The following is a 27,769-nucleotide window of genomic DNA, read 5'->3' as shown; positions in this document are numbered from 1 at the left end:
TGGTAATGAGCTCCTGATCACGAGTCAGGAAACCAAGCTTTCAGCACGCCCTCTCAGCACCACAAAAAAGAAAAAACACACACACACACACACACGCACGCACGCACGCACGCACGCACGCACACACGCACACGCACACACACGCACACACACATGCACACACACACACACGCCCACACACACGCACACACACGCACACACACACACACACACACACACACACACACACTCACACACACACACACACACACACACACACACACACACACAGCTATTGTATGCCCAGCCCTGTGGAGAGACAAGAGAGAGAGAGAGCGAAAGAGAGAAAGAGAGAGAGAGAGCGAGAGAGAGAGAGAGAGAGAGAGAGAGAGAGAGAGAGAGAGCGAGAGAGAGAGAGAGAGAGAGAGAGAGAGAGAGAGAGAGAGAGAGAGAGGGGAAGATAGACAGAGTGAGGAGCAGATGAGAAGAGAGTACCAAACTACACGTTGAAACGTTGAAACAACTACCAGACCTCCAATTCAAAGTAAGTAGTTATTCCTTGGGCACTCTGGTTGAGTTGGGAGATTTCAGCACTGTAGGAGGGGGACAGGGGCTGCTATGATGGGAGCTTCTGGATGGGCCAAGACTCCAACTGTAAACTGTATGGCCAGATACAGTCATGGTAGCAAAAGGAGCGTGGGCAGAATGTTTGTTTTGAGATATCCTGGTGGAGCTGGTGGCTTTGAATTGGTGGTAGCGGCTCTCTAATATCTAATATCTGGAATTGTGGGTATGAGGTCATCTTCTAGTCTCGTAATGAATCTGTGACAATTAAAAGGAGCTCAAGAAGCCAGTCTTTGAAGCTTTTCCTGGATAATTTAATTCTTATTAATATCGTTATTGATGCTGATGCGACATACAGTATCGTGTGGACTTTTGTTTTTCAACATACTGTACTACCTATGTTTTATGCTAAGTTTAATTCATTTTTAACAAACACGGTCAACGTCTTCGAGGCTCCTACAGACATTGTTTCTTGGTTTAGAATAAAGTGACACGTTTTTAATTAGAACACAGGACATAGTTTCCCTTCAGGCTGCTGAAATGAGACTATGACAACAGTGAACATGAAAGAAAATAAGCTCAAAACATGCTCTTAAGAAAATGTAAACATTAGGAGAAATACCAGGACATTCATTTGTGCATACTCTTTTGTGTACTGTAAAGAGTCTTTTTTTTAAAGTTGTATTGACAACTTCATGGCCCTCCATTGCTCCGAATAAGATTCACTGTTATCTATTATCAGTAAGCGTGTTTCTAGAGAGAGTATGTAGCCGTGCATGTGCGTGTGCATGCGTGTTGCCAAAGCTGGGCCAGTTTTTCCCAGGATATTGTAATTTGGGTCAAGCCTGACTGGAATGACAAACCGAGAGAAGAGTATTGTATCATCACTATGGTCGAGCAGACCTTACGTTTGTGTTGCCATAGTTATATTCACCCCCTGGTACAGCAACCCCACCAACTCTGACCAAGAGTTCCTGTTTTCAGCAGCCATTCCCACTGTGTACAAAAGAGGCCCGTACTCGTTCTAGCTTTAAATGAGGTGGCCAGTTCATTTCTTTAGAATCAACACATGGTGTGTTCCTAATGAAAGCCCCCAGGAGATTAAACCAGGAGGTGGAGATGAGCTTGAGAAACCAGCTTTGGTCAGTGGGAAGTCAAGCTCATTGTGGATTTATCTGGATGGAGGCCAGAGGAAGAGGACTCTCATATAAATCCACCATTTGTAACTACTGCTAAGACAGCTTTTTTGGGGGAATCTAAGAGACATTTTAACACATACTGCACCCTTACATTTAGAAAAACACATGATCCCACTTAATGCTTGACATTGTGTGAGATTTAACACAGAGCACAAAGCTGGTAGACCTCCCTCCGTCTATAGAAATGCCATCACGTGATGATTCTCCATGGAAGACCTGGGCAATAAGGCATAGAATGGCAGTGAGAGGCCTAAGAAGGCTGCTTCACAGGGGGGAGGGAAGCACTCTCAAAGGAACCAAGTCTGCTCTATAGGGTGCAAGTGTGTGTGAGAGAGTGGGGTGGTGGTGGTGTGTGTGTGTGTGTGTGTGTGTGTGTGTGTGTGTGTGTGTGTGTGTGTGTGTGTGTGTGGTGGATAAGAACATGCACAAAGGTCTTCCACATTGAGTGGCTGTTCCATTCTTGTGGGGTACACGTTGACCTCTCACACATGTGGGTTGAACAGAGAGAGTCTTGATGGGACCTGGGGCCTCCAGAGGGGGGGGGAGGGAGGGAGGAAGGGAGGGGGGATTGAGGGAGGGAGGCCTGGGGAGAGGCCTGCCTGTCTACTTGCTTGCCAAGGATCGTTCAGCCACTGCCCCGCAGCGTAGGCCCAGTGTGGAGGTAACGTGCTGTACTGTAGAAGTCCATGGGATGGTAGCGCTATCAGCTGTGACCCTGCAATAGGAGAGGTTCAACTGTATCCTCTATCATAGAGCTGGAGAAAGAGGCCGTAGTTTGACACTGCAAGTCGTGCCTCTGTTTTATTTAGTCCTGTCAGGCAGAAACCCTAGGTGAAATCGTGGGAGGAGGACTCGGTCTGGAGGCCATGTGGTTAGATAGTCAAGTGAGGTAATTGAAGTATTCTAATTGAGCCATCAAGCATCTCATTACAACTAAAGCGAGACAATCAAGGCTTAGTGGAAATCCTTTAAGCCAGTGATGAGAGAATGTCCTCTTGTCCCCCGTTGGTCCATTGTTTGAGGGAGTCTTTTTTAGAGAGACAAACACCATTGAAGGCCCTGGCTATGCCTTTTGTTGACTGAAATCGATTGGGCATGTTTTGTAGTGGAGGTAGAAATCAGAGGACAGGTTTATTGTAATGCATGGAACAGAATGGTTTGACACCTCTGATTTCTACCTCCACCAGCCTCTGTGTGCGTGTCTGCATATGTGTCTGTGTGTATGTGTGTGTGTGCGTGTCTGTATATGTGTGTGTGTGTATGTGTGTGTGTGCGTGTCTGTATATGTGTGTGTGTGTATGTGTGTGTGTGTGTGTGTGTGTGTGTGTGTGTGTGTGTGTGTGTGTGTGTGTGTGTGTGTGTGTGTGTCTATAACCACAGGTTCACATGTACATGTGGGACAAAACGCTAATCTCATAATCTCTCATTACATCCAAATGATCCACCGATTCCAACTGCGTTTTTACAAAGAGAAAGAGAAAGAGAATATTCATAGGGAATAAACTGTTTGGATGGTGGAATTTTAAATCAAGCTTTTCTGTTGGAATATAAAGCTCTAACTCTGGCTTCGAACATAGCGCCTGTGGTTTTGCCCCTTTCATTGGCCTGATTGGCTGTCTGATCTTCTAAGGGCTAATGATGGCCTGAGGCCTTCCACCAACGATCAATTAGTTCATTAGCCTCCCACCGTCAGAGAACGGGCCACACACCACAGAGCTTCACACTGGCGGAGAGGGCAGAGGTCAGTGGGGTGTGGTCATGTGCTGTATTACACCTTTTTTTTTATTTTTTTTTATTGTGTTCCAATGTGGTCCACATTTTGTGTCTGCGGTGTAGAACAGCATGCACGGTAATCCTGTGAAGCAAAGCTTTGACTGCTGTCAAAATCTAGCGCCACAGTCCATGCACAATGTGAAGGATGCCCCCAGAGAAGGTTGGAGCCTTGTCTGTTTGAATATGTTTAGGAGGCTAGGCTAGGACTGATAGCATGGCTCCCCAGGGTGGCCTTCTCTCTCTCTCTCTCTCTCTCTGTGTGTTTGTGTGCACTGGCTGGCTGCAGTTACCACACCATGGGGGACCAGGGAGTGTTTGTGTCTCTCTAATGAACTGAGAGATGATCCTGTCTCTCTCACGCACCAAGTCACCAGAGAGCACAGGAGTGAGGGCAGAGAGCGAGAGGGAGGGAGAGAGGGAGGGAGAGGGAGAGAGAGAGAGAGAGAGAGAGAGAGGGAGGGAGAGAGGAGACAGAGGGAGATAGAGAGAGAGAGAAAAATAAAGATACATAGAGAGAGAGAGAGAGAGAGAGAGAGAGAGAAAGAGAGAGAGAGAGAGAGAGAGAGAGAGAGAGAGAGGGAGGGAGAGAGAGGGAGACAGAGGGAGAGGGAGGGGGAGAGAAAGACAGAGTGAAAAGAGAATAAATGCATATAAATGCAATGCCACCCATTACATCTCTTTGTGCTCATAGACAGAGTAAAACAGGACCAAAAAGATCTATATTAATTCCAGCAACCTTTCATTCCTAACGACAATCACTACCACACTTTTATGGTACTGCACATGCCTCAGAGACACCATAACGCATAGGTGCTACTTAGAAGACCATCTCCAATGCTCAAAAACAGACTGCTAAAATCTATAGCCTTGATCAATACAGATCCCATTTTGTTTATCTCACTCTTTAGCTGTTGTTTGGCTGAGAGAGCATTCGATCTGTCCTAGAGCCATTATTAGCTATGTTACGACCACTGTGAGAGAAAAAATTACACTGTCACAAGGCATAAACTGAATATGGCTAATACAGAAAGGAAACATAAGTGGCTACGGGGGTGAATTGTGAAGACACCCCCAGGGAATGCTCTCTCCTTATGAATGTAATACTAATGGTAGCATCCTCCATATTGTTTCCATAAATGGCCTGCCGGAGGGGGGGGGGGGGGGGGGGGGGGGGGGCACAACCTACAGGTTGAAAGTCTGCAGAATCTGTCTGCAGATTTTGCTCTGCCGTGGCCACTGATGGTGAATGGAAAGTTTAATTGAACGTAAGCACCAATCTGTTGGGCTCTACCCTCTTAGTGTTCTTATTCAAATCGCTAGTGCTAATAGGAAAGCTAATGCTAATGAGAGATGCAATGGAATGGGATAATTGGCTAATGGCAAAGGCATTGTGCCGCTCAAATTGAAAGTCGTGACACAGTCTTATAAGACTTACATACTCTTAGATACTTGCTAAGACTGATTAAAACGTACTCTACGTGCTGAAGAGAAAGCAAAATCCTCCTACAGTTAAATCTCACCAGGTTTTAATCTGGCTCAGCAGAGAGTTTCACAGGCTGATAGCTTTCTGGTGACGTCTTCTTATTCCTCCGGGGGCTGCATTCAGGGGCAAGAGTGATCTGACAACTTCACCACGTAAGATGGATAGAGAGGGATTAGATAGGCCCACTCTACAGAGTTAGGAACACAGCAGAGCTTGTGTCCACCTACAAAAAGGTGATTAGAGCCCACGATCTGAAGGGAGGGTCGGATTGAACAATGCCCCAGGGGAGACATTAATTAACACTTTTTATATCTCTCCTTATTAAACCTCCCACTGTTCTCCCTCGACCATATGCCTCAGCAATCCGTTTGGAGTGTCACCGCGGCTACAATCTCTTGAATGTTCACAAAGTTGAGCCCTCAGTGTTGTGGATTATGTTCTCACACACAGTGTGTTTGTGGGGCTAGAGAGATAGAGAGAGAGAGAGAGAGAGAGAGAGAGAGAGAGAGAGAGAGAGAGAGATAGAGAGAGAGAGACCGACCCATTAGTCATACATTAGTATTCTGTCCGCACCACGTTCTGAGAGACAGCCGGCCAAACAAACACCAGAGAAAGGGGATGGCTCATTATAAATGTCCTCTTTTTTCAGCCATAGTTCAAATTCCTCTGACTGTAAACAAAAGGCAAAGCGTAGCCTTACCCTCTGCCTCCATTGGAGTTTCGAGGAATAGTTCATTACATTGGAGAACAGAATTTCACATGCTTCTCAAAACTCCATGAAGGGGGAGCCAACAACATCCAGGAGAGAACGGGGGGGGGGGGGGGGGGTTCGTACCATGTTTGTACCCGGGGATGGTCAGTCCAGACACCCCCTTGGTGTTGCTCCGAGAGCTCCTGGTATCCCTGGGGCTAACTGGGTCACTGGATCGTGTGTTGCACACTGATGCTACTGCATCAGGGACACCGTCCGAATGTTGATCTTGTAAGAGGGCCGACAACAACAACAACTCGACTGGCCTTGACACCCAATCCATGTCTTATATAACTAGCAAACACTCACATTCCAGACCATGATCACAAACAACTTGTGATTTGAAATGAATGAGGCTTGGGCTTTGGCATGCTGAACCGTTGTATTCTCTGAGGGGGCAACTACATACGCCATGGCGCGTTTGTCTCTGTGACCCACTTTACAGTGACAGAGGTGGTCAGAGGGGGCATCCACCACAGCCCCCTCTAAAACCCTAGATATTAGAGCGTTTCTCTGTCCAGCGTAATGCTCTGTGGCAAGTTTAAAGGGCACATGCAGTGCTTGGGGGTGGTGGTGGTGCTATGCTGTGTACGTGTGGGAGCAGGTGGTGGAAACGGCCAGAGACAGTGAGCGAAACAACGTCAGAAATATTTAGCCGTACGAGACGTACGTGGGGATAGGGTGAGGAGGTGGTTGTCTTGTGTGCTAGCTCTCAAGCTTGTGCCCATTCCCCTGGAGAGTTATGTTGGTTCGCCCCGATGAAATCGGCTCCTCAATGTGTCGGTGTATAGTACCTCTCAGAGCAGGCATGGAAAGGTTTTGGGGGGAAAAAACGCAGGAGATGAATCAGAAGAGTAGGGAATAAACAGATGAGCGCGCGTGCGCACACACACACACACACACACACACACACACAAATGTGGGTAATAAGTACAGGTCTGGGTAAACAGGATGTTGACAGTGCATGCCCCGTGGAGGGAACATCACATGTGTGAGGGAAGCAACTGAAGTGAACTGATTAAGTTGGCAGACACTAGCACAATGTGAGGAGTATTAATTAATGAAATTGCGTCTGAAAAGAACAGCCCTTTGAAGAGGGAAGAATTTAAAATGCAAATACATGTCCTCCTCTCAACTTCTTTGGAGATCAATTTGATTCAGGTGGAGGAGTCCACTGAGGTGTGCTGCTAAATTCTGTGTGTGTGTGTGTGTGTGTGTGTGTGTGTGTGTGTGTGTGTGTGTGTGTGTGTGTGTGTGTGTATGTGTGTGTGTGTGTGTGTGTATGTGTGTGTGTGTGTGTGTGTGTGTGTGTGTGTGTGTGTGTGTGTGTGTGTGTGTGTGTGTGTGTGTGTGTGTGTGCAGACAGGCTGGCGGCCCGGCTGTGTGTTTATATGCTGCTTAGGTCTTGAGTATGGGCCTCACTACAAAGCAGTGTGTGGTATTCATAAATGCACGTAGGTGTGGGCTCATTCAATTCAAGAGTCTACAGGTTGATCATGGCCTTGTAGTCTGTGTGAAGTGCTGTGTGATTCAAAAACTTCAGGACCAGAGAGTATTCATTATCTCATTATTGTGCATTATGACAGAATATTTCTAGTGACTATGAGTTGGGGTCATGACATTCAAGGTAAACAAAAATCCAGCAATATAAGCTCTGTGACTATTTGCATGAAAAAGCTTGGACCTTATTTCTTCATGCTAAATCAGTGCAAAATATTACCACTGTACTTCAAAATCTATGGTTAATCAGATCCACATAAATGCCTTTGCATAAGCTGATAATGATCCATTATGAAGTGGCGGCTCACGCTCTGGCCCATGCAGTGAGGAGACAATGCTCCCAGAGACAAACAAGCGGCAGGCAGTTTTTTTGTGGAATAAATTAGGCTGTGTTGCTGTGTATTGAATTCCCATCAGTCCTTCCATCGTACGTCACAGGGGCCGCGGGCACCGGTCTCTCGAGGCTCTTCTGCTGGAGATGTCCTCCTCAGTGACAGTGACTGCTCTCAATTTAAAACCCACACCTCTGTCAGCCCGCTCCCCTGACAGACCAGCAGAGGCACAGGGGAGGGATATGACTGAAAAAGAAGTAGCTGAATTATATGGCAGGTTGTAATTTTGAAGACATCCCCTATCAAAACGGATTGAATTCGCTTCGCCATCAATGTGCTTTTTCCAAACACTATGTGTACGAACTGGTGTCAGATTAAATGAAAGCGAGAGTGTTTGTGGTATGTGTAACTCCTGATATTAGCTTGACATTTCAAAGCCGCAAACATTGTTATAGAAACGTAGGCTTTGTGTCAACTATGCCAGTTGCCCTTTCTTACCCAATATTAGCCTTGGAGCACGACGGTTCATTCAGTCTTAATGAGGAGGCTATGTACAGAGGAGGTGGTAGTAAAATCATCTCAGGGGCCTCAGGGTTCCACAACCCAAAAAGTTGCCTTTGGGAGCAAGTAGGAGAGAGAGTAGGCTCTGCACCATGGTGTCCTATCTGATCCCATGTCCCACACCAAATGGTCCCAAAGACAAATGCAATAAAAGTGAAGGATTTGTTTTGGCCAAGAGTCATGCCCTTGATGTATCAGGGTTGTCCAATCTGCTTGCGCTGACCACTTCCAATAAATAACCTTCGCCACCATCCCAGAGATCTGGAAATGAGCCTGTCTCTGGAACTCTGGGATATAGTGCATCAGGCTCATCGTGACAGACCCTTTAATTCATTTAAAGTCACAGACCACAGAAAATTGAACCTGGGAAAATAAGAATTGAGGGACACTATCATTGTGAAGAGGAGTACATCAAGTTGTGAAATATGTGCTGGGTTCAGGTTAGTTTAGACAAGAAGAGTGAATGCCCTGTTCCAAGGAAATAGCTTTCCGCCTGCATATGCGGAACACAGGAAATATAACACAGTGTTTGTTTGCTTTTGACATACAGCTGAGTAATACTCAGTTGCAGACATCTATTTCTACGTAGCAAACTTGATTATCTCTCTTTCTCTCCCTTTTGAGTCGACACAAAGAACCTGACAGTGCTTTCGGGGCACGCTCAAGCCAACTGTCTTACAGAACCCTGACAAGTCTTTGTTGTTTTAGTGGTTTCATGTCTGATCTAAAATGGCACTCAGGGGAAGTGATGTCAGCCGCCTTTCACTATCCATTCCATTTGATCAACATTGCATACTGATATTTGACCAATTTAGACAGGGAACAGTAGAGACTTGAAGTCAAATCAAAGCCTGTCAGAGGGAATCCACTCCAAAATGAATAACAGTTTATTCCCCAAGGGACTCAGCAGACTTCACATGTGTACATGTTTAATTCAACAATCACAAGAAAAATGAACAATCTGAATGGCCTTAGATTGCCTCAAACATGTTGATCAGTGTTACTATCAAGCCTCCCAGCTTCACAATGATTGGAGATAATCTCATACAGTAGTGTCCCTAACCTTTGACCTCTTCAGAAGGAGCATCTAACTCTCAAGTAGTTGTCACCAGTTCAGTTGTACTTTAACACTGATTCTTGTTTCTTCTGGCAGTATCTACGACTTGCCAGAAGAGGGCAGTGTCTAGTTGATGAGGTCATTAGGAGTTTGACATAGACTGTGGACGTGATACAAAGACATTGTTTTCGGGACATAATTTAAGCTTGTAGAATGGAAAGCCTAACCCTAACCCTAAATCACAAAAAAATCACAATGGCACACTTGCAGTACTGTTGGATAACAATGTAAAATGCAGTACAGTACAGTGCTGGAGAGCCAGGCGGACATGAATGCATAATCAATGGCAAGGCCATTCCTATCACAGCATACAAAAACAGAAACAGTAGGAAACGCCTGTTCAAGTACTGCAGAGCAGGGATCTAGATGGCTCTCATCGACTGTTGGTTACACAACAGAGTGGAGAGCAGGAGAGGAGAGGAGGAGAGGAGAGGAGGAGAGGAGAGGAGGAGAGGAGAGCAGGAGAGCAGGAGAGGAGAGGAGGAGAGGAGAGGAGAGCAGGAGAGCAGGAGAGGAGAGGAGGAGAGGAGAGGAGAGCAGGAGAGCAGGAGAGGAGAGGAGGAGAGGTCACTGTCAGCACCACAGATCAGGAGAGCCCCCTGCTGTCGCTGGAGTCCAATCATTGCCCAAAGGAATAAAAAGGCAATTGGACCCCTCCATCACACAGTTTGATTATCCCCATTTCCTCCTACCATTTTGTACAAGAGTGTATTGCAAGTGATGAGTCAACAATGAAGCAATGCGCCAATAGTCTTTCTACCGTACAGGTCTTAATTGCCTGGTATAAGATTAATGCTTTTGTAAAGAAGGGACTTTCACATTGCACAGGGGTTAAGTTACGTGGGTGCACCGACACTTGGTGGGAGGGCAAGATGAGCTTTTAATTACAGCAGGGGAGGTAAGAGCTATAATTCAGAACACCCACTTCCAAGAGTAGCGTCAGCATATACTGTAGAGACGTCTCTGGCTCTAGAAGACTAATGACAACTTCCGCTGTTTTATCACCACTGGCTTTACAGGCAGTTGGAAACTGCAGGCTACTACGTGTTGTACTATTTATTTCCATTGAGAGATATGCTAAGTACTATTTAAACAGAAACAAGTAAACAACTGCTGCGTACAATATACTTCTCCCACGTACAGCACAACAGCGAAAATGGTGTCATATTGCATCACAAACATCTCTCTATGGATATCCAACTTGAGACAGGTGTGCGTAGGAAATATTAATCAAACAACTCTCAATCTTGGGGAAAGAAAAATCAAGGTGTTTGAATGTTTGTGCCTAAGCTCTAATTAGTTCCTTCCACACACCTGCTTCCACTATGTGGGTACATCTGGCACCAATTATGAGGTCAGTGACAAGGTCCGCTGACTGAAAATGACCAGCAACGATTATCTTGAACAACAGCAAGCAGGTTAGTGATTAAAATACCCAAATCACTCAAGTTAGAATCATGTCTTATGTGCATTTCTGTCTTGGTCCTGTGTATCAGTTGTCTGTTGGGAATATGTTGTTGTCCATGTACTGTGTGATGTGTCAGTGTAGCGCCTCAACTCATTGCCTCAAGGGGATAAATAAAGTCGACCTGTGTCGTATCTGGCATATCGTACGGGAAGGATCAAATCAAACTTTATTTACAAACTCTTATTGATGTAACACATGGCATACATGGATGCAACACAATGTGCTTTACAGGAAAATGAATACAAAACAGGAAGAGACAATAAAAATACAAGACAAAACATATAAGGATACAAAGTATAACATGAGATGAGAGTGGCCTTGAGAGGAACCAACCAATACAACACAGCTTTGTGGCAAGACTGTGAAAAAAACACGCATTATTATCAATGAGTCCATCACAGGGAGTTATTCATTTAAATAACAATAGAATCAGATAAGGTTCTTGACATTGGACCTACACACTCAGCTATATGCTGAACTGCAGCTATTTATTTGCGAGGTAAGCCTAGATGAAGTACCACAGTACAGGGCATCTTATCACTCTGCTTTTTTGTGAGTCTATAGTAATCTTCACCTCAGCCTTGTTCCTTTGCCCAACTTACAGCATCAGTATCTAACAGGCTAGCCAATAGCAGTGGACCATCATCCCTCGGACAACCAATCACAGAGCCTGGCAGTAAAGCTATGAGACTGGTAGTAAGGCTATGGAGTGCATGGTGTGAATGGTGCATGGACATCAACCACAGTGGATTTGTAATACCTTTCTTTGGTCTGCCTTTGGTGGTGGGCCTGAGGAGGCGGTATAAATAGGTGTGAAAATGGTGTGGGATTACTAGTGACTGGCAGCTTTATCTTCCAGCAGATTCAGCCTGGTGGGGTAATTACATTGTTGACTCTGGCTGCGATAACTCTTGTATTATCTCCCTATACCTGTTGACAAAAGGGAATTGTGTGTGTGTGTGTGTCTATCTGTGTGTGTGTGTGGTGTGTGGTGTGTGTGTGTGTGTGTGTGTGTGTGTGTGTGTGTGTGTGTGTGTGTGTGTGTGTGTGTGTGATGTGTGATGTGTGTATGGTGTGTGTGGTGTGTGTGGTGTGTGTGTGTGTGTGTGTGTGTGTGTGTGCGTGTGTACATATACACTCACCAAATACTTTATTAGAAACACCTGTACACCTTCTCATGGTGGAGGTGGTGTAGTCTTCTAATGGCTACTTCCAGCATGATAATGCACCATGTCACAAAGCAAAATTCGTCTCAAACTGCTTTCATGAACATGACAATAAGTTCAGTGTTCTTCAGTGGCCTTGCCAGTCACCGGATCTGAATCCAATAGAACACCTTTGGGATGTGGTAGAACGGGAGATTCACAGCTTGAAAGAAAAATCTGCAAGAAATGTGTGATGCAATCATGTCATCATGGATCAGAATCGCAAAGGAATGTTTCTAACATCTTGCAGAATGAATGCCACAAAGAATTGAAGCTGTTTTGAGAGCAAAGGGAGGCTCTACCCATTATTAGTATAGTGTTCCTAATAAAGTGTTTGGTGAGTGTGCATGTAGCTGTCTTTGAAATTGACATTGACATTCACTGTTTTAATTAGGCTGTGATGAGATCATTTGAGATACACTGTCAGCTGTCCTTCACCCTGTTGAGTATGTGTTTACCATGACAAAGAGCCACAGGAATCAAGAAAGCATTTACATGAGCACAAGTGTGTGGACATGTGATTGCACTGGCTATGAATGGCCAAATAACACCTTTTTAAAAGAGCGAGGGAGAGAGGGAGAGAGAGGGAGAGAGAGAGGGGGAGAGAGAGGGAGAGAGAGATAAAGTATGTGATAGAGACTGAGAAAATCAGAAAGCGTGAAGAAAAGCGAAGTAGAGATGCCTTAATCAAAAGACAGACAAAACTGCCCACGCCCTATTGAAACGCTTTCTCCCCGACACACTCTAATGAACAAGAGTCTCAAGGTGATTTCAGCAGCTTGAGCAAGAAGAAAAAAAAACGAAAAAAAGAAACTGGTGACAACTTGTCTGTTCAATTAGACAGACCTTGTCTAAATTGGAGGCTTTTCAGAGTTGGCAGATAAAGGGGGGAGAGAGGGAGAGAGGGAGAGAGGGAGAGAGGGAGGAGATGACAGAGACACTAACAGTGTGAGCCTAGACAGGCCTGATGTCTCTTGTCTCTCAGGGGTAGTGACGGGGTTCAGGGGCAGTGCCGGGGTTCAGAAGAGCACAGAGCACTGGAGAGTGAGGCTTAAAGTGAGTCTTAAAGTGAACAAAAAGGCTGCTGTTTCCAGCAATCAAGAGAGGGACCGAATCAAAGAAGAAAGGAAAAGGAGAGATAGATAAGACATCTCCAACCGCCACGGGCTTCCTGCTATACAAATAATTCAACCGTGACTTCCACCCACCTGACTGTGATGAATGGAGATCAAAAACGAGAGGTAAGGGAGCTCCTGGAAAATGGACGTACCTTTCAGCACCGCCTCCATGCTGTCTCAAGTCTCGTTTGAAAAGATATGTATGCTTCTACTACTGCACGACCACAATTTGTGCAGTGTCCCCAACCCCCTATATACAGCAGCATTGATCCAGAAATAGGTTGGGACTCAGTGTTTAGCTTGCTAGGAATAAGCCCAAAATGTTTTTGACATAGATATGTATCAGGGGAGCGGTGATGACACCACAAAGGAGCACAAACCACCTCCTTTTTTGAAAAAGAAGCTAGACAGGTAAACGCACCCTGGTCTAAAACAGGCCTATTGGGTATAATAGTTGTCTGAGTGGTTCTCCATTTGTCTTATTTCAGATGGTTATGCTATTCACAGTATCAGAAATGTACTGTACCAATGGAGAAATTGCTGTGTATGATATGAAAAAATCTAAATATATGATATTAGCATTGACAAAGCATTTTCAGGAGCCATTGCTTGGAAATTCTATACTTTATGTGTGGCCTGCCATTAGAGGACATAGCAGAGATCATGTGATCTTGGATGATCTTGAGTGTGTGTGTCTGTGTGTGTGTGGGTGTGTGTGTGTGTGTGTGTGTGTGTGTGTGTGTGTGTGTGTGTATGTGTGTGTGTGTGTGTGTGCGTGAGTGAGCGAGCGAGTGTGTGTGTGAGTGAGAAAGAGAGAGAGACAGTGAGTGAGAAACAGAGAGAGAGAGAGAGAGAGATTGGAGAGGAGGGAGGAAGGGAAAGAGACAGAGTGGGTGTTTGGATGTTCAATGTAATTTGTTGAAAGTAATGGAGGCATTCATGTGTAATTTGATGTCTTCCATTTTTGTCGTTTCAGCTCGGGTGCACTCAGTGAGCCACTGTTTGTCATCATTATTATTGTGTTTTTATCATTAAACAAGCATGTCGCCTCAGCACTGTTAAGTTGCACTCTATTCAGTGTTTGTCTTGCTCCCCCTGACGCACACGCACACGCACACATGCACACAAGCACACGCACACACACGCACACACACACACACACACACACACACACACACACACACACACACACACACACACACACACATACACACACACACACACACACACACACACACACATACACACACACACACACACACACACACACACTACATATAATACTGTTTCTGTTTGTAAGAGGAGATCTCTGAGGGGTCTTCGGGGGCTGTTAGTAGAGATAGCAAGGACTCTCCACACACATCCTGTCCCCTGCAGTGTGACCTTTACAACACAAAAATATGGCATTTTACCCCTTCATACTCACCTAAACACATGAGAAATGGACACAAGCCTCCATTAAGGACTGAATCTCTCAGTCCCATGAGTAATGGCTGGCTTCTCCACAGGTAGCTATTGGATGAATGACTATACAACATTGGTGTCGTTCTGGATATATTTCACTTCTTTCCTCTTGCGAGTGAAGTTACATTTTATCTGCTATTTTCCAGAGGTTTATGTGAACTTATAAGGTAGATGCTGTCTCTTTGAAGGGTGTGTTTGTAAACAGCCTTTCACTGTGCTCAATAGTCCAGTCCATAGAGTTTCTATTTCATCTGTGAAAGCCCAGCTCAGGGAGCACAGAGGCAGACAAACTCAGAAATAAATCCCTTTCATTTCACTAGGTGAGACAGTTTCTCCACAACACAACAAACCTTGAGACGGTAAAACATCTTAAAGGTGAATCGCTCTGCCTGACTTGTCTCAAGGACACGAGCACAAGCTGTGTTTTACTTCTTGTTCAAAAAAAGTAAACAAACATAGATTTGTTAAATTGCATTGAATTGCTTTAGTTGTGCTTGGTTTTGCTTGCCCGGTATAATGGAGCCAGTTGAATAATTCCAGGAGTGCAAACTAAATTAACTAACTGAAAGGAAACACAATTATTGGTAACGCTTCATAATAACGTTTATTTATAATCCATTTATATGCGATGCGATGTAAAAAAATAATAAAAAAAACACCCTCCAGGAGGGCATAGCAAAGGGGCAGGGTTCTTGCCCCCTACCCCCTGCCCCCTGCCCCCTGCCCCCTGCCCCTAATCTGCCTGAATTAAATTAAGCAAAACATACTGTATGTAGGTAAGCCTAAAACAATGCATGCAAAGGCTTCACTTATCTCCAATTACAGTCTACAGTAGGCATGTATTATTTAATCCATGCTGGTTTAAGGACATGGAGATTTTGGTTTGGAAGCAGTCTGTTAAAGTGTTATATTTGATACCTTCAGGGGTAAAGAATTAAACATGTTTTATTCATGTATGGCTAATGTGCCTACCACGGGCTAGCGCATGAATAAATACACCCTTTTATTTGTTTACTTCCCTCTATGTTATGATAGCAGCAACAGACTATAATGATTGGCTCACCATGTGTGATCTGTTTAGTTGAAAGTTTGAAATCACAGTTATAATCGGAATAGAAAAGTATTAAGCATCAGCATACTTATACAGTATACTGATTACTTTAAAGGACGCCAGTTCACTCCGCCGCCATCTTGGCATCACCTCTTTGGGCTCTTATTTTCAATGAGGAGACCAAACAGTGTTTTTTTTCGGACAGGTCCCCTATGGGAGGGCAGGACAAAAACTCCCCAAAACTCCACTCACACCAAAATTACAGTGATGTACCCCCCCCCGTGGGACTGCACCATCTTCCCTGTGTCTCACAAAACCAATAGTAAATCAAGGGAGTGGCAGATCTCTAGTATATTCAATCTCTGGGTCTTTTGCATTTAAGTCAGCCTGATAGCTAATAACCCACAGTGAATCTCCTTTTCTAGCATCTTATAATTGATGAATTTGACTGCTCTCTCCTTTTGTGCCCTCTCGCCTTTGAATCAAACAGCACCAATAGATCAGACAATAGAAATAGATTATTCTTGATGAAGCCAGCATTGAAACAGTATCAATGGGAGGGAGAGGGGGTGGTGGAGGAGGGTGAGCATGGGGTGGGTGAGCTCTTGGGCTCTTCTTGGCCTCTGAGTGGCATGGGCTATTGTCTATGTCCGCTGCTGTGAGTGAGGGCCAATCGATTTCGGGCTATCCTCCACCACTTCCCCCACCAGCAGCCCAGTCAGCCTGCTGTTCTTCTAGATCAATAGGGAAATGGAGTGTTTGATAGGGGCTAATTCTTGCTGGCTCAAGGACCATGGCACACCTGTTTTTCTGTTGAGGAGCCCCCCCCCCCCCAACCCCCTAGAAAGCTAGTAACCATAAAATTCTTCCTTTTCCCTTGAACCCATCTCATCTAATGGCTGCGATTGGGCTAGCCCTCACACCTCCCAGCACTACATGCTGTGATTTCCTGTGGAGAAGAATCCCACCTCCTTGTGGAAGATGAGGACACATATGACTCATCATATTAGTCACTTAGGAATCCTATTGGGTGACAGACTACCCCCGACTGTGAGATGAGATGACATGAGATGATGCTCTACTTCATCTATGGAGTCACAAGAAGTCCCTGAGGTGTGATAAGGTCACCGGGGGGCAAAATTTACCAAGCAACAGTGGATTATTATTTGTGCCATGCTCTACTTCATCTGCTGTCTTTATTAGTATGATTACCACAACTTAGATCTTGTTACGACCGAATTAAGGTAAAATTATCACACAATAACCTCTGTAAGGTCTGTAGAGTGTTCAAGTACTTTTGTTTCAAGTCTTTTTGATAGGAGGTAACAATGGAATCACATGTACTGTAGCTTACGATCAAATCAAGTGCACTGAACCCATCCATTCATCCATTATAGAAGGTGTTGTAATGCTTTTATAACAGGACTATTTGGTTTTGAAAGACAGAATGGGTTTCAGTGTAAATATTTGATGCACAGCACTCGTGAAAGTGTGACCGGTGGATTCTGTTGCAGTAAGGGAAACCCTTTAGCTGTGGCCTTCAAACATGGGCCTCTTCACTCTCAGGGTCTGCTGATAAACAGTACATCATAGGAGTTGTCCTTCTCCCTTTATCCTGGAGCTACCATCAATCTGCGTGAACCACAATCTTGCTCTATGCACTAGAAGTCAACTGCTTATGTACCATTCAGGAAAAACGTTACTTAGGTTATGAGAGGTCACAATACATTTGCTCAGAAAATGGCTTTTTTAATACCCCGGCTGAATCATTGGGGAATTTCTCCGAAACACATTACCATTTCTGCTGGCGCTATTCCTTGCATATGCTTATTCTTTTTCAAGGAAACTATCAAAGCGGATTCTAAGATTTTTTCTTGCTATAAAGACATGAATAGTTCAGAGGGTATCTAAGCGCAGCTGACACAAAACCGATCTGAAACAGGTGTCTGACTTTTATTCAAAATGGGTTTGCTCTGCATGCTGTCTCTGTTGGGGGAATTTAAGCTCTGCACTCAAAGGGCTCAGATGGGTTTTACCAGAGCGAAAGTGTGCTGTCACCAGAGAAGGCTCATTATACGTCCTCTAATGAGCACACAGACGAATTAAAATGTGGAATGAACACGCTATTAATAATAGCTAGTAATAAAATAAAGGGGAGTTTGAATGCCCTTTTTAAATTCATTAGCAATTTGGCGTTCCCTACATCACTAATGGATGTAGGGTACGTACATCAACTTATGCAAAGTCTCAAAGTGGAGGACTAAAAATACAGGGCCAAGCGTGGTGGGGACGGGGACGAGGGGACGAGGGGACGGGGACGGGGGTGGTAGGGGAGACGGGGGGGGGGGGGGGGGGGGGGGTGGAGAGCCTGCTCATGATTAATTAAAATTGACGAACAGGAAACGATTTCCCCGCCAGGCTGTACCTTCTCCAGTAATTTGAGCACACTGGAGCGTTTTGGCATCAAGACGGTTCGTAATTGCTTCAGCCTCATGCTGATTCTCCCCCCTCTGAGTGTGCTGTGTGCTTTAGGATATCTCCAGAATAGAATAAAGAGAGGAGAGGAGACGAGAAGGAGGGTAGTAATGCCAACTCTTAGAGCACAGCGGCACCAGTGATCAGCACAGGGTGTTGGTGGCTCTTCGTATGATGTGCTGATGAGAGACTCTTAGAAGGAGGCAGTGAGGCGACTGAAACAATGGAAGTCTCTCAGGCAGTACGGGGTTCATTTCGTTAATCAGGATTGATTTCCACCACACGGTAGGCCACTGTTGTAGCTAATGGCCGTAAGGACGAATAAATCGAAGCTTCACTTGTTACCTGTTGTTATATCAGCCATTAGTGAGCCGATGTTGTGATTCCCTTGTCAGGTCTCGGCCTTGTATGTCGCCAGGACTGAGAATATATTGAAGGGAGAATGTTTTTCGATGGTGTACAGTATCTCCCATAGACATGCATTATGCATTGTGTTCTCCAATATGTACATACATTATGCATTGTATTTGTTATAATTCATCCAATGCTCAGTGTCTTTGCTTCACCTCCCTCAGCATGCATGGACATCAATGGATACAAGTGGCTTTGATGGCCCTCCTAGTCCTCACAGTGACAGCAGGTGAAGGGGGCAAAGCAGAGAAACAAGGTAAGGTGCTACCAGTGTAACCAGTGGGGATTGAACTCGGGTCTCCTGCACTCCAAGCCCCAGCATATACCAGTAGACCAAGAGGACATCCTTGTGAGGACAATATTTAAGCTTACACATGTCAGGCAGGGCTACCCATTACAAGAGTGTGGTTACCAACCACCTCCGCTACACCAGGTTGATAGCAGACAGAAGATAGATTTGATAAGGACAAAGTCTCCTATTATGCAATCTTAGGGCAACGTGAGGGGAATGGTAATTTCATGCAACTATAAAATCACGTTCGATTTCTGCATACATAACATTTAAACAGGAAGGCAGCTGTGGACAGTTTCAGTTACAGTGTTTCACAGATTTGAATACGTTGACCTTTCACTGTAGAATAGTAGCTCTTTCTTGGCCCTAATTGGCCACATAATTATGGTTGTGTGTGACGTGACTGCAGTATAAGATTGGTGAGCGTGTGTGTGTGTGTGTGTGTGTGTGTGTGTGTGTGTGTGTGTGTGTGTGTGTGTGTGTGTGTGTGTGTGTGTGTGTGCGTGTGTGTGTGCCCGTGCGTGTGTGATCCTGCAGGGAAGAAAGAGCGTAAGTCCGACTGCGGGGAATGGCAGTGGAGTGTGTGCGTGGCCAACGAAGGCGACTGCGGCCTGGGCACCAGAGAGGGCACACGCACCGGCACTGACTGCAAACAGACCATCAAGACCCAGCGCTGCAAGATCCCCTGCAACTGGAAGAAGCAGTTTGGAGGTGGAGAGAGCCCTCTCAAAACACATGTACCTCACAGCAAAGGAGCATCACTTGTCTTGTGACACACTATGCATATGTGGTCTGTGGAGTGTCGATCCACATGTATTAGGGAAAAGATGATGGCAGTTTCAAGAATCTGATTCAATTACGGATTACATTTTGTATCAAATTCGGAGTCCTCTTTACACCCATCCCTGGAGGGTGGCTGGAAAGGACAGCCATAGAAATGTGTTTGTGTGTATGTGTGTGTGTGTGTGTGTGTGTGTGTGTGTGTGTGTGTGCGTGTGCATGTGTGTGAGTGTGTGTCATCTCCAAACAGAGCGTGGGCTGCCTGCCACTTTCCCTAGGGGTTGTGTGCTCACAGCCAAATTATGGGTACAGAGGCACATGCTTTTAGAGCTTAGTGTTTAGGAGGTCCCTGTAGAATAGCAGGAACAATGGCCCTGTCACCCCCTCCTCCCCCCTCCTCCCTCCCCCCCTCCCCTCAGATGAGTGCCCTGGGATTTCCGAGCCAGGTGACAGAGGCCTACGCTTTTATCTGGGAGAAAGCAGAGGAATGGGGAAACGAGTGTCACAGCCACTCGGGAACAACTCCAGAGCTCAACAAAAAGAGAGAGGAAGAGCACACACACACAGAGGAGAGAGTAAAATGCACACACACACACTAACACACGCACGCACACACACACACACACACACACACACACACACACACACACACACACACACACACACACACACTTATTTCTATACACAGGGTATGGCTGTCTTCTCCCTGGAATAACACTCCATCTTTGGGAGACGACTTAAAGGAGGACTGAATTTAATCAAATGAAATCCGTTTCAGGAACCGCTAAAAAAAACATTCCAGGAACTGCTGTAATGTCTTCCCCTTCTAAAAAGAGGAAGTGGCAGAGGATGGGATGCATTCAAGGAAGCCAGAAAATTGCCTAGATAGTCAATGTGTGTGACTGATGGAGATGGAGGGTCCGTGGTACAAAGGCTGGCCAGCAGAGAACACAACAAATGGGACAATCAGTTCTAGGCAGACAAAGATGCTTACACTAGGTTTCACATAGTTTCAGGGTAGTTAATATGAATTGATGAGATTCTAGCTTGTCATAATTGAAAATAATCACATAATAAGTGGTGCAATCCTTTGGTTGGTGTTTAAATCTGTAAATGCCAGCTCTGATTTTGTTGGGAAGCAGTACTGATCATTTCATGATTTATATATTTGAATAAATAAATAAAAAAAGACAGTCAAACGTATAATTATCCATGACTGCGGCTTTATGTGCTCTACGTTTTAATTACTTTATACAGGCTGAAATATATCCTAATAGTCAATTTGTTGCTTGATCAGTTGCATTCAGCCAGTGGGATGTTTTCTCTGTGCTACAAGCAGAGCATGACGGTAGAAGCTTGGGTCAGTATCTATAGGAGACTAAAACAGAGAATTTGAAAGTATGTGTTATTTTATTCTGTGACGATCCCTTGTAGGTGAATGTAAATATGACTTCCAAGCCTGGGGCGATTGTGACCTGGCGACGGGCAAGAAGAACCGAACGGGAGTGCTGAAGCGCGCCCTCATGGATGCCACCTGCCCTAACACAGTCAGCGCCACCAAGCCGTGCGGCAAGATCCCCAAGACCAAACTGCAAGGTAGGCCTAGTGGTACAGAAGGAGAACATCACCTCCTCCACATTATTCTGGTGTCTTAAAACGGTCAGATAAGAGCACCATGACAAGGTACATTCATACATTGTGAATTGACACATTTTTTTTTAATAATTCACAGTGCTTTGAGAATGTTCTCTTCATCCCGTAACCTTGTTAATGTTAATGAAGTTACAGTATGTAGTGGTCTGGTGGATGTTCTACTGTACTTGTACAGAACCCGCTGATTACATCTTGCTGAAGCTCCAAATCCTCTGAATGATTTAATCTGGGACAGTGCTGGATGTGTCAGAGTTTCATATTTAATCCGTCTTCACTATGATGGAATTAGACCCCCCTCCACTGGTTCTAAGAAAGTCATGAGCGAGAATGATTGCTGTAAGACTTTACAGTACCACAATGGTCAATAGGTGAACACACTTCTTGGGAATAACTGCAGACATGAAATGTCGGCCATCTTGTTGACGTTGTGTTTTCTCAGTGAGCATAGAAGTTTAATTAACTTGGAAAATGAATCATGGCAATAATTGATTTTTCTTTTTCAATTATATAGACAGCAAGATCGCAATGGTCAAATTCAGCAGTCCAAATAAGACTACTGATCACAGAATATGGCATGGAGAATTGGATATCAAGAGCTTTGTTGGCTAAACTTAAAGGTGTTCCAAACAGGTCAATTTGACAATTTCAGGTAATAAAATATAAACTAAATAAAAATAACTGAATATTTAATTAAATGTATTCAATTTCAATAATCAGGTGAGTCTACAGATATGTTAGGAGATCAGCCAAGATTCATGCATGTATTTGGATAACTAAAACACGACGCCACCTTCAAGAAGTGTGTTAAACATAAAAAATCCTTTCTGCTATTCAGTTTGTTGTAAGATTTATACCTCATATCCAAACTGTATGCGATTTTCAAAGGGTAAATCAGTTGAATATTTCACTAGAAATGTCATCATTGATGGATGGGGACAGGGTGTTAACAGTGTAAGTATAGAATATATCTCCTAAGGCTCTCCATCTTCTTCTTGTAAAAGCATTAGAAATATTTCCCCCTGTTACTTAGCTTGTTATCACTGTTCAAACACATAGGTTAGTGGGGTTCGATTGAAAAAACAATCAATAATGGAAAAAAAGGACACATGAAGGATTTGTGTGTGTATACAGTGCCTTTGGGAAGTATTCAGACCCCTTCACTTTTTCCACATTTTGTTGTGTTATAGACTCAATTTATAATGGATTAAATTAAAAGAATTTGCCATCAATCCACATACAATACCCAAGAATGTCAAAGCGAAAACAGGTTTTTAGAAGTTGAATACTTATGTACATGAGGTATTTCTGTATTTCAATTTTAATAAATCTACTGAAAATTATAAAAACCTGTTTTCGCTTTGTCATTCTGGGGTATTGTGTGTGGATTGATGTCAAATTCTTTTAATTTAATCAATTTTAGATTGAGTCTATAACACAACAAAATGTGGAAAAAGTTAAGGGGTCTGAATACTTTCCGAAGGCACTGTATATATACAGTATATATATACACTCACAGAGAACTTTATTAGGAACACTATTCTAATACTGGGTAGGGCCTTTCTTTGCTCTCAAAACAGCCTAAATTCTTCATGACATTGATTCCACAAGATGTTGGAAATATTCCTTTGATATTCTGGTCCATGATGACATGATTGCATCACGCAATTCCTGCAGATTTTTTATTTTTAAAGTGCATACATATACATACATATATATACATACATACATATACATACATACATACATATACATATATATACAGTACCAGTCAAAAGTTTGGACACACCTTCTCATGGTCTTCTCAATGGTTTTTCTTTATTTTTATTATTTTCTACATTGTAGATTAATATTGAAGACATCAAAACTATGAAGGAACACATATGGAATTATGTAGTAAACAAAAAAGTGTTAAACAAACCAGAATATGTTTTATATTTTAGATTCTTCAAAGTAGCCACCTTTTGCTTTGATGACAGCTTTGCACACTCTTGGCAAGTTCGTATCCAAACTTTTGACTGGTATATATATATATTCATGTCCCAACTCAATACATTTGAAGATGTAAAGCATACATGATATGTCCAATCTGAATACTGCATTTGGAGATTACACATATACATAGCAGCACTTGACAAGTACCGGGAATGAGAATCAGCGTAGATTTGGCACCAACACTGACAGTAATCTGTCATTTGAAAGTGGATGCCAGAAACTGTTCCTTCAAGTGTGACTGGACCCTTGCTGCTGGGTTTCAATTGGGTAACAAGCAGTAAAGGCTTTGGGGAATATAAAACACATCCTGCACATCCCGTCGATTTGATCAGGATGTTTTTTTTTGGTTGGGTTCAACTCAAGTTTTCCCTCGTAACTTTAATAACCTGTGACTATGAAAATGGTGAGGGTAAAAGCTGGTAAGCCAAATCTGAATGTACGCGGAGAAAAATGTGTTAGATTGACAGAAGAAACCCTGGCTTGGTAATGGCTCCCTACAAAGCCACTTTATCCTAACACGTACTGTAAGCCGAGCAAAGCCTATTTAGATGTCACATGTAAGGAAAAGGATCCAAATTAAAATCACATTGGAGCTGGGTATTTTATTCAACACATTTATTTCAGTGACAGAATTAGCAAGTTAGTCGACTGTTGGATAGACACAAGCAACGGCCTTACTGCGTGTATGTGTGTGTGTGTGTGTGTGTGTGTGTGTGCATATGTGTGTGTGTGTGTGTGTGTGTGTGCATATGTGTGTGTGTGTGTGTGAATGTGTGTGTGTGCGTCTTTGTGTTTGTGTTTGTGTCACCATCACCTACAGTAATAAAGCACAAATGTTTGGAGTCCGGTTGCGACTGCCCTGAGAGAGATGGTAGCCGTACAGCTGCAGCTGGAGAAGAGGCAGAGCAGGCTGACAGTAGAGAAGAGGCAGAGTAGGCTGACAGTAGAGAAGAGGCAGAGCAGGCTGACAGTAGAGAAGAGGCAGAGCAGGCTGACAGTAGAGAAGAGGCAGAGCAGGCTGACAGTAGAGAAGAGGCAGAGCAGGCTGACAGTAGAGAAGAGGCAGAGCAGGCTGACAGTAGAGAAGAGGCAGAGTAGGCTGACAGTAGAGAAGAGGCAGAGCAGGCTGACAGTAGAGAAGAGGCAGAGCAGGCTGACAGTAGAGAAGAGGCAGAGCAGGCTGACAGTAGAGAAGAGGCAGAGCAGGCTGACAGTAGAGAAGAGGCAGAGCAGGCTGACAGTAGAGAAGAGGCAGAGCAGGCTGACAGTAGAGAAGATGAAGGTAGACAGTTGGTAAAAAGAGATGTGCTGTCTCAGATAGGTGTGATTTCCCATGTCTGCCAGTTGTGAGATAAGCTCTGGGAAGCAAAGGGGTTACTGGGAAAGAGAGAGGCTGATAGTCTCTGTGTGTGTGTGTGTGTGTGTGTGTGTGTGTGTGTGTGTGTGTGTGTGTGTGTGTGTGTGTGTGTGTGTGTGTGTGTGTGCGCGCATGTGTGTGTGTGTGTGCGCATGTGTGTGTGTACTCGTGTGTCAGGGGAATAGCAGGCAGAGTCAGAGCACAGTGATCAGAGTGCTTGTAAAGAACCCTGGGCAGAGAGAGAGGGCTATCTCACCCCGGGCTGGGCCGCCATCCACCCAGCCTTATTTGCAATTCTAAACAGCAACCGTGGTTGTCAGAGAAAAGGTTTTCCCTGACTGCAACGGCCGGGAGGAATGAAGGCAACATCTGTCAGGCCCATATTCTGCAGAAGACAATACAGCCAAGCAGCTGAGGAGTGTTGCCTCTCTGCTTGTCTACCTCTGGTGAAAAGCACCCCACAGAATAAAACAGAGAGGACAGAGAACAAAGAGTGATGGAAATTAAACATTATGAATACCTGTAGAAATCTCCAATTCCCCTCCCTCTCCTTTCACCAGAACGTGCATGAAACCCACAGCGGGGACCGTAGAACAAAACGCTTTCTCGTGAACTCTGCCTTTCCCCTGCCTTCCGTCTCTACTCTCCTGCTCTTGCGAGAGGGAACATTGAGATATTGTCTTATTTGATTCAGTCTGCTTCACCAGAACCTCCATGTGTAGTGTACCATCAGTCTGACTGGGGGTGTTTCACCAGCACGTCCCTGTGTGGCATGGGTCTGACTGGGATGTCTCAGCAGCATGTCCCACCTGTACTAACCTTGTCTCCAGGCTATTGCGCACAGCACATATAAGCCTGGAATTACAAGAACTGAAACCTGGCCTTAGTGGGAATACATTTAATAAGTATTTCTTATTATTTGATTTCAGCGAATCACAAGGCTGCAAGGCGCGCCTCCAAATCAGAAACATGGTGTGCAAGCACTGGGTGTGGGAGATGATTGACGCAAAGTGAAGCCAGTGGCTATGAGCCGTCCGTTTTTTTCGGGACACTCTTTCTATTGGCTTAATGAAGGCCATGTTTGACGCGTCGGTCCACCAGACACTCCTGTACCAACAGTCTGACTGGAAACTGGTTCACCAACACATCCCTGTTTACCATCGGTCTGATTATGAGGCTGTGTCACAACAGAATCATCAGTATGGAGAGGATAGTGATATGCCAGTGCAGCAGAAAGCACTCTAGGATGGCGCGCGAGAGCTCTAATCTCACAGAGGGGGCTCAGAGAGAATTGGTTTCTCCATCTCCCCGGGGAGAGAAATGTGCTGACAAAGACACGGGCAAAAACAGTCAAAAAGATGAAAACAAGCAAACAAATAGAGGGGAATAGCACTCTCTGTGTGTTTGTACTGTATGTATGACTCAGAAAGCCCCCGCAACCTCATCTCAGAGCCTATGGAGTGTCTCACAGTTTGTTCATAGGAGGATGTGAACGTTTTTTAAAAGATGATTCCAGTGGCCTGAGGTGGTCCAATGGTCTAGCACCATGGCCTACAGTGTCGGCATGGGTTTGAATTCAGGCCCATGCCCTGCTGACATACCCTCTCCTCCTTACTTATATATAATAATATAGTACTTAACCCCTAACTGTGCCAGAGCTCTGCTTTCCTTTGGGGGTGTGCATGTGTGTTGTCTCGGAGGGGGTGTGTGCAGTGCGTGTGTGTTGTCACACACACACACACACACACACACACACACACACACACACACACTGTATATATCAATGTTGTTCAATGTTGATCATCAATTTATGTGGTCTACTTTTGTAATCTTTCAGATATTGTGCTCTGAAGTAGTACAGTATCTTAGCATTAATAAAGCATTTTCATGAGTTTTTCTCAGAGAGCATGAGTGTGGGCGACCAGGCTCTTATCAACAATCTGATGTGGGAGAATCTCTTGGGCAAGTCTGCACTTGTTTTAGAAACTCAACAAACAGGTGTTGATTAGCCAGTTGACACTCTCATCTTTCGCCTCCCACATAAAAACATGCCGCCCTATAATATCAAACACTAACAGCTTTTGGGTGGGGGGGGGGCTATGCTTTTAGTTTGTTTCTCACTCACAGTGTACTGTAGGCAACCCTAACCCGAACCCTAACAAACAAACAGACAGAAAGACAGAAAAACAGGTAGGCAGACTGACAGAACACACACACACGCACACGCACACGCACGTACGCGCACACACACACACACACACACACACACACACACACACACACACACACACACACACACACACACACACACACACACACACACACACACACACACAGCTGCAGAGGGACAAATACAGAGGGAGGTTATGTTCCTTCCTGTTCATCAGAGCAGAGAAGGTGACATACTCTGTGGTTCCTGTCATGGCTGCCAGGCACCAAACCCACTCTTGTGGGACCATGATAAAGCATTTCCTATTGCTCACACACACATGCCAACCCAACCTGCACCTTCAGGCCAACTGCTGGATTTACTCCACAATGGCTGAGAGGGGAAATATATATTGTATATCGTGTATACACTATATATTAAAAAAATAAAAAATAAAAAAGACCTTTTCTACACGACAGATAAATTCAACTCCAACCCAAATAGCCCAATAGCATATCTAAGACATGAAAGACATGAAAGACATGAGAGACATGTTTCTGATCTCCACCAGTAACTGTGAAAGTAAATGATGTAGATTGTAACTCGGAGTCCATCTGCTCCCGCAGATTCTAAGAAGCCGAAGAGGGAGGGGAAGAAGAAGGAGCGCACTCCGATGGACTAGTGGAGCGTCATCCAAGACAAGCAGAGGAAGTGGGTGGAGAGGTAGATGTGGCCTCATGACAACGTGGTTCCTATTTGTTTGTCCTGTAGGTTGAGATATAGGAGCTTATAGCAGCTACGAAACAACAGAGACGTGGATAGTAGTGACAATGTGTGTTTTTCTTCCTAGTATCTGATAGGAAACAGCTCTACTGTGTTTTGTGGTAGGTGACCTAATTCTTGGTTGTATGAATAATGCAAATACATGGGAGAGGTGTTATCTTACTAAAATGCTTACCTAATGACATATTTCAGGGTCATTTTTGAGGAAAACAATAAGTAGGATTTGTATTCTTATTGCATAACATCATTTTTGTGTGAGGTGACAAAAGTAATATTAATGGAATTGAAGGACCTTTCTTGCATGTCTAAAAG

The 27,769-nt window shown here is 44.4% G+C and overlaps 1 protein-coding gene across 2 annotated transcripts; it reads left to right on the top strand.

Moving 5' to 3' along the window:
* The first annotated feature begins 473 nt into the window (after positions 1-473).
* ptn (pleiotrophin) lies at positions 474-27,769 on the top strand. 2 transcript variants are annotated; one of them, XM_083692306.1, is made up of 5 exons: positions 474-523; positions 18,616-18,707; positions 19,281-19,454; positions 20,958-21,119; positions 27,301-27,769. In XM_083692306.1, exons 2-5 carry the CDS (start codon positions 18,617-18,619, stop codon positions 27,354-27,356), a joined length of 483 nt encoding a protein of 160 aa, XP_083548432.1. In that variant the 5' UTR covers positions 474-523; position 18,616; the 3' UTR covers positions 27,357-27,769. The 2 variants fall into 2 exon arrangements, with proteins under 2 accessions (XP_083548432.1, XP_083548431.1); XM_083692305.1 differs by lacking the exon at positions 474-523 and adding an exon at positions 13,036-13,173.

The sequence above is a fragment of the Argentina silus genome, assembly GCF_951799395.1.
Source record: "Argentina silus genome assembly, chromosome: 20".
In the NCBI taxonomy this organism is placed as follows: domain Eukaryota; kingdom Metazoa; phylum Chordata; class Actinopteri; order Argentiniformes; family Argentinidae; genus Argentina; species Argentina silus.
This window is presented reverse-complemented; position numbering and strand designations above follow the sequence as displayed.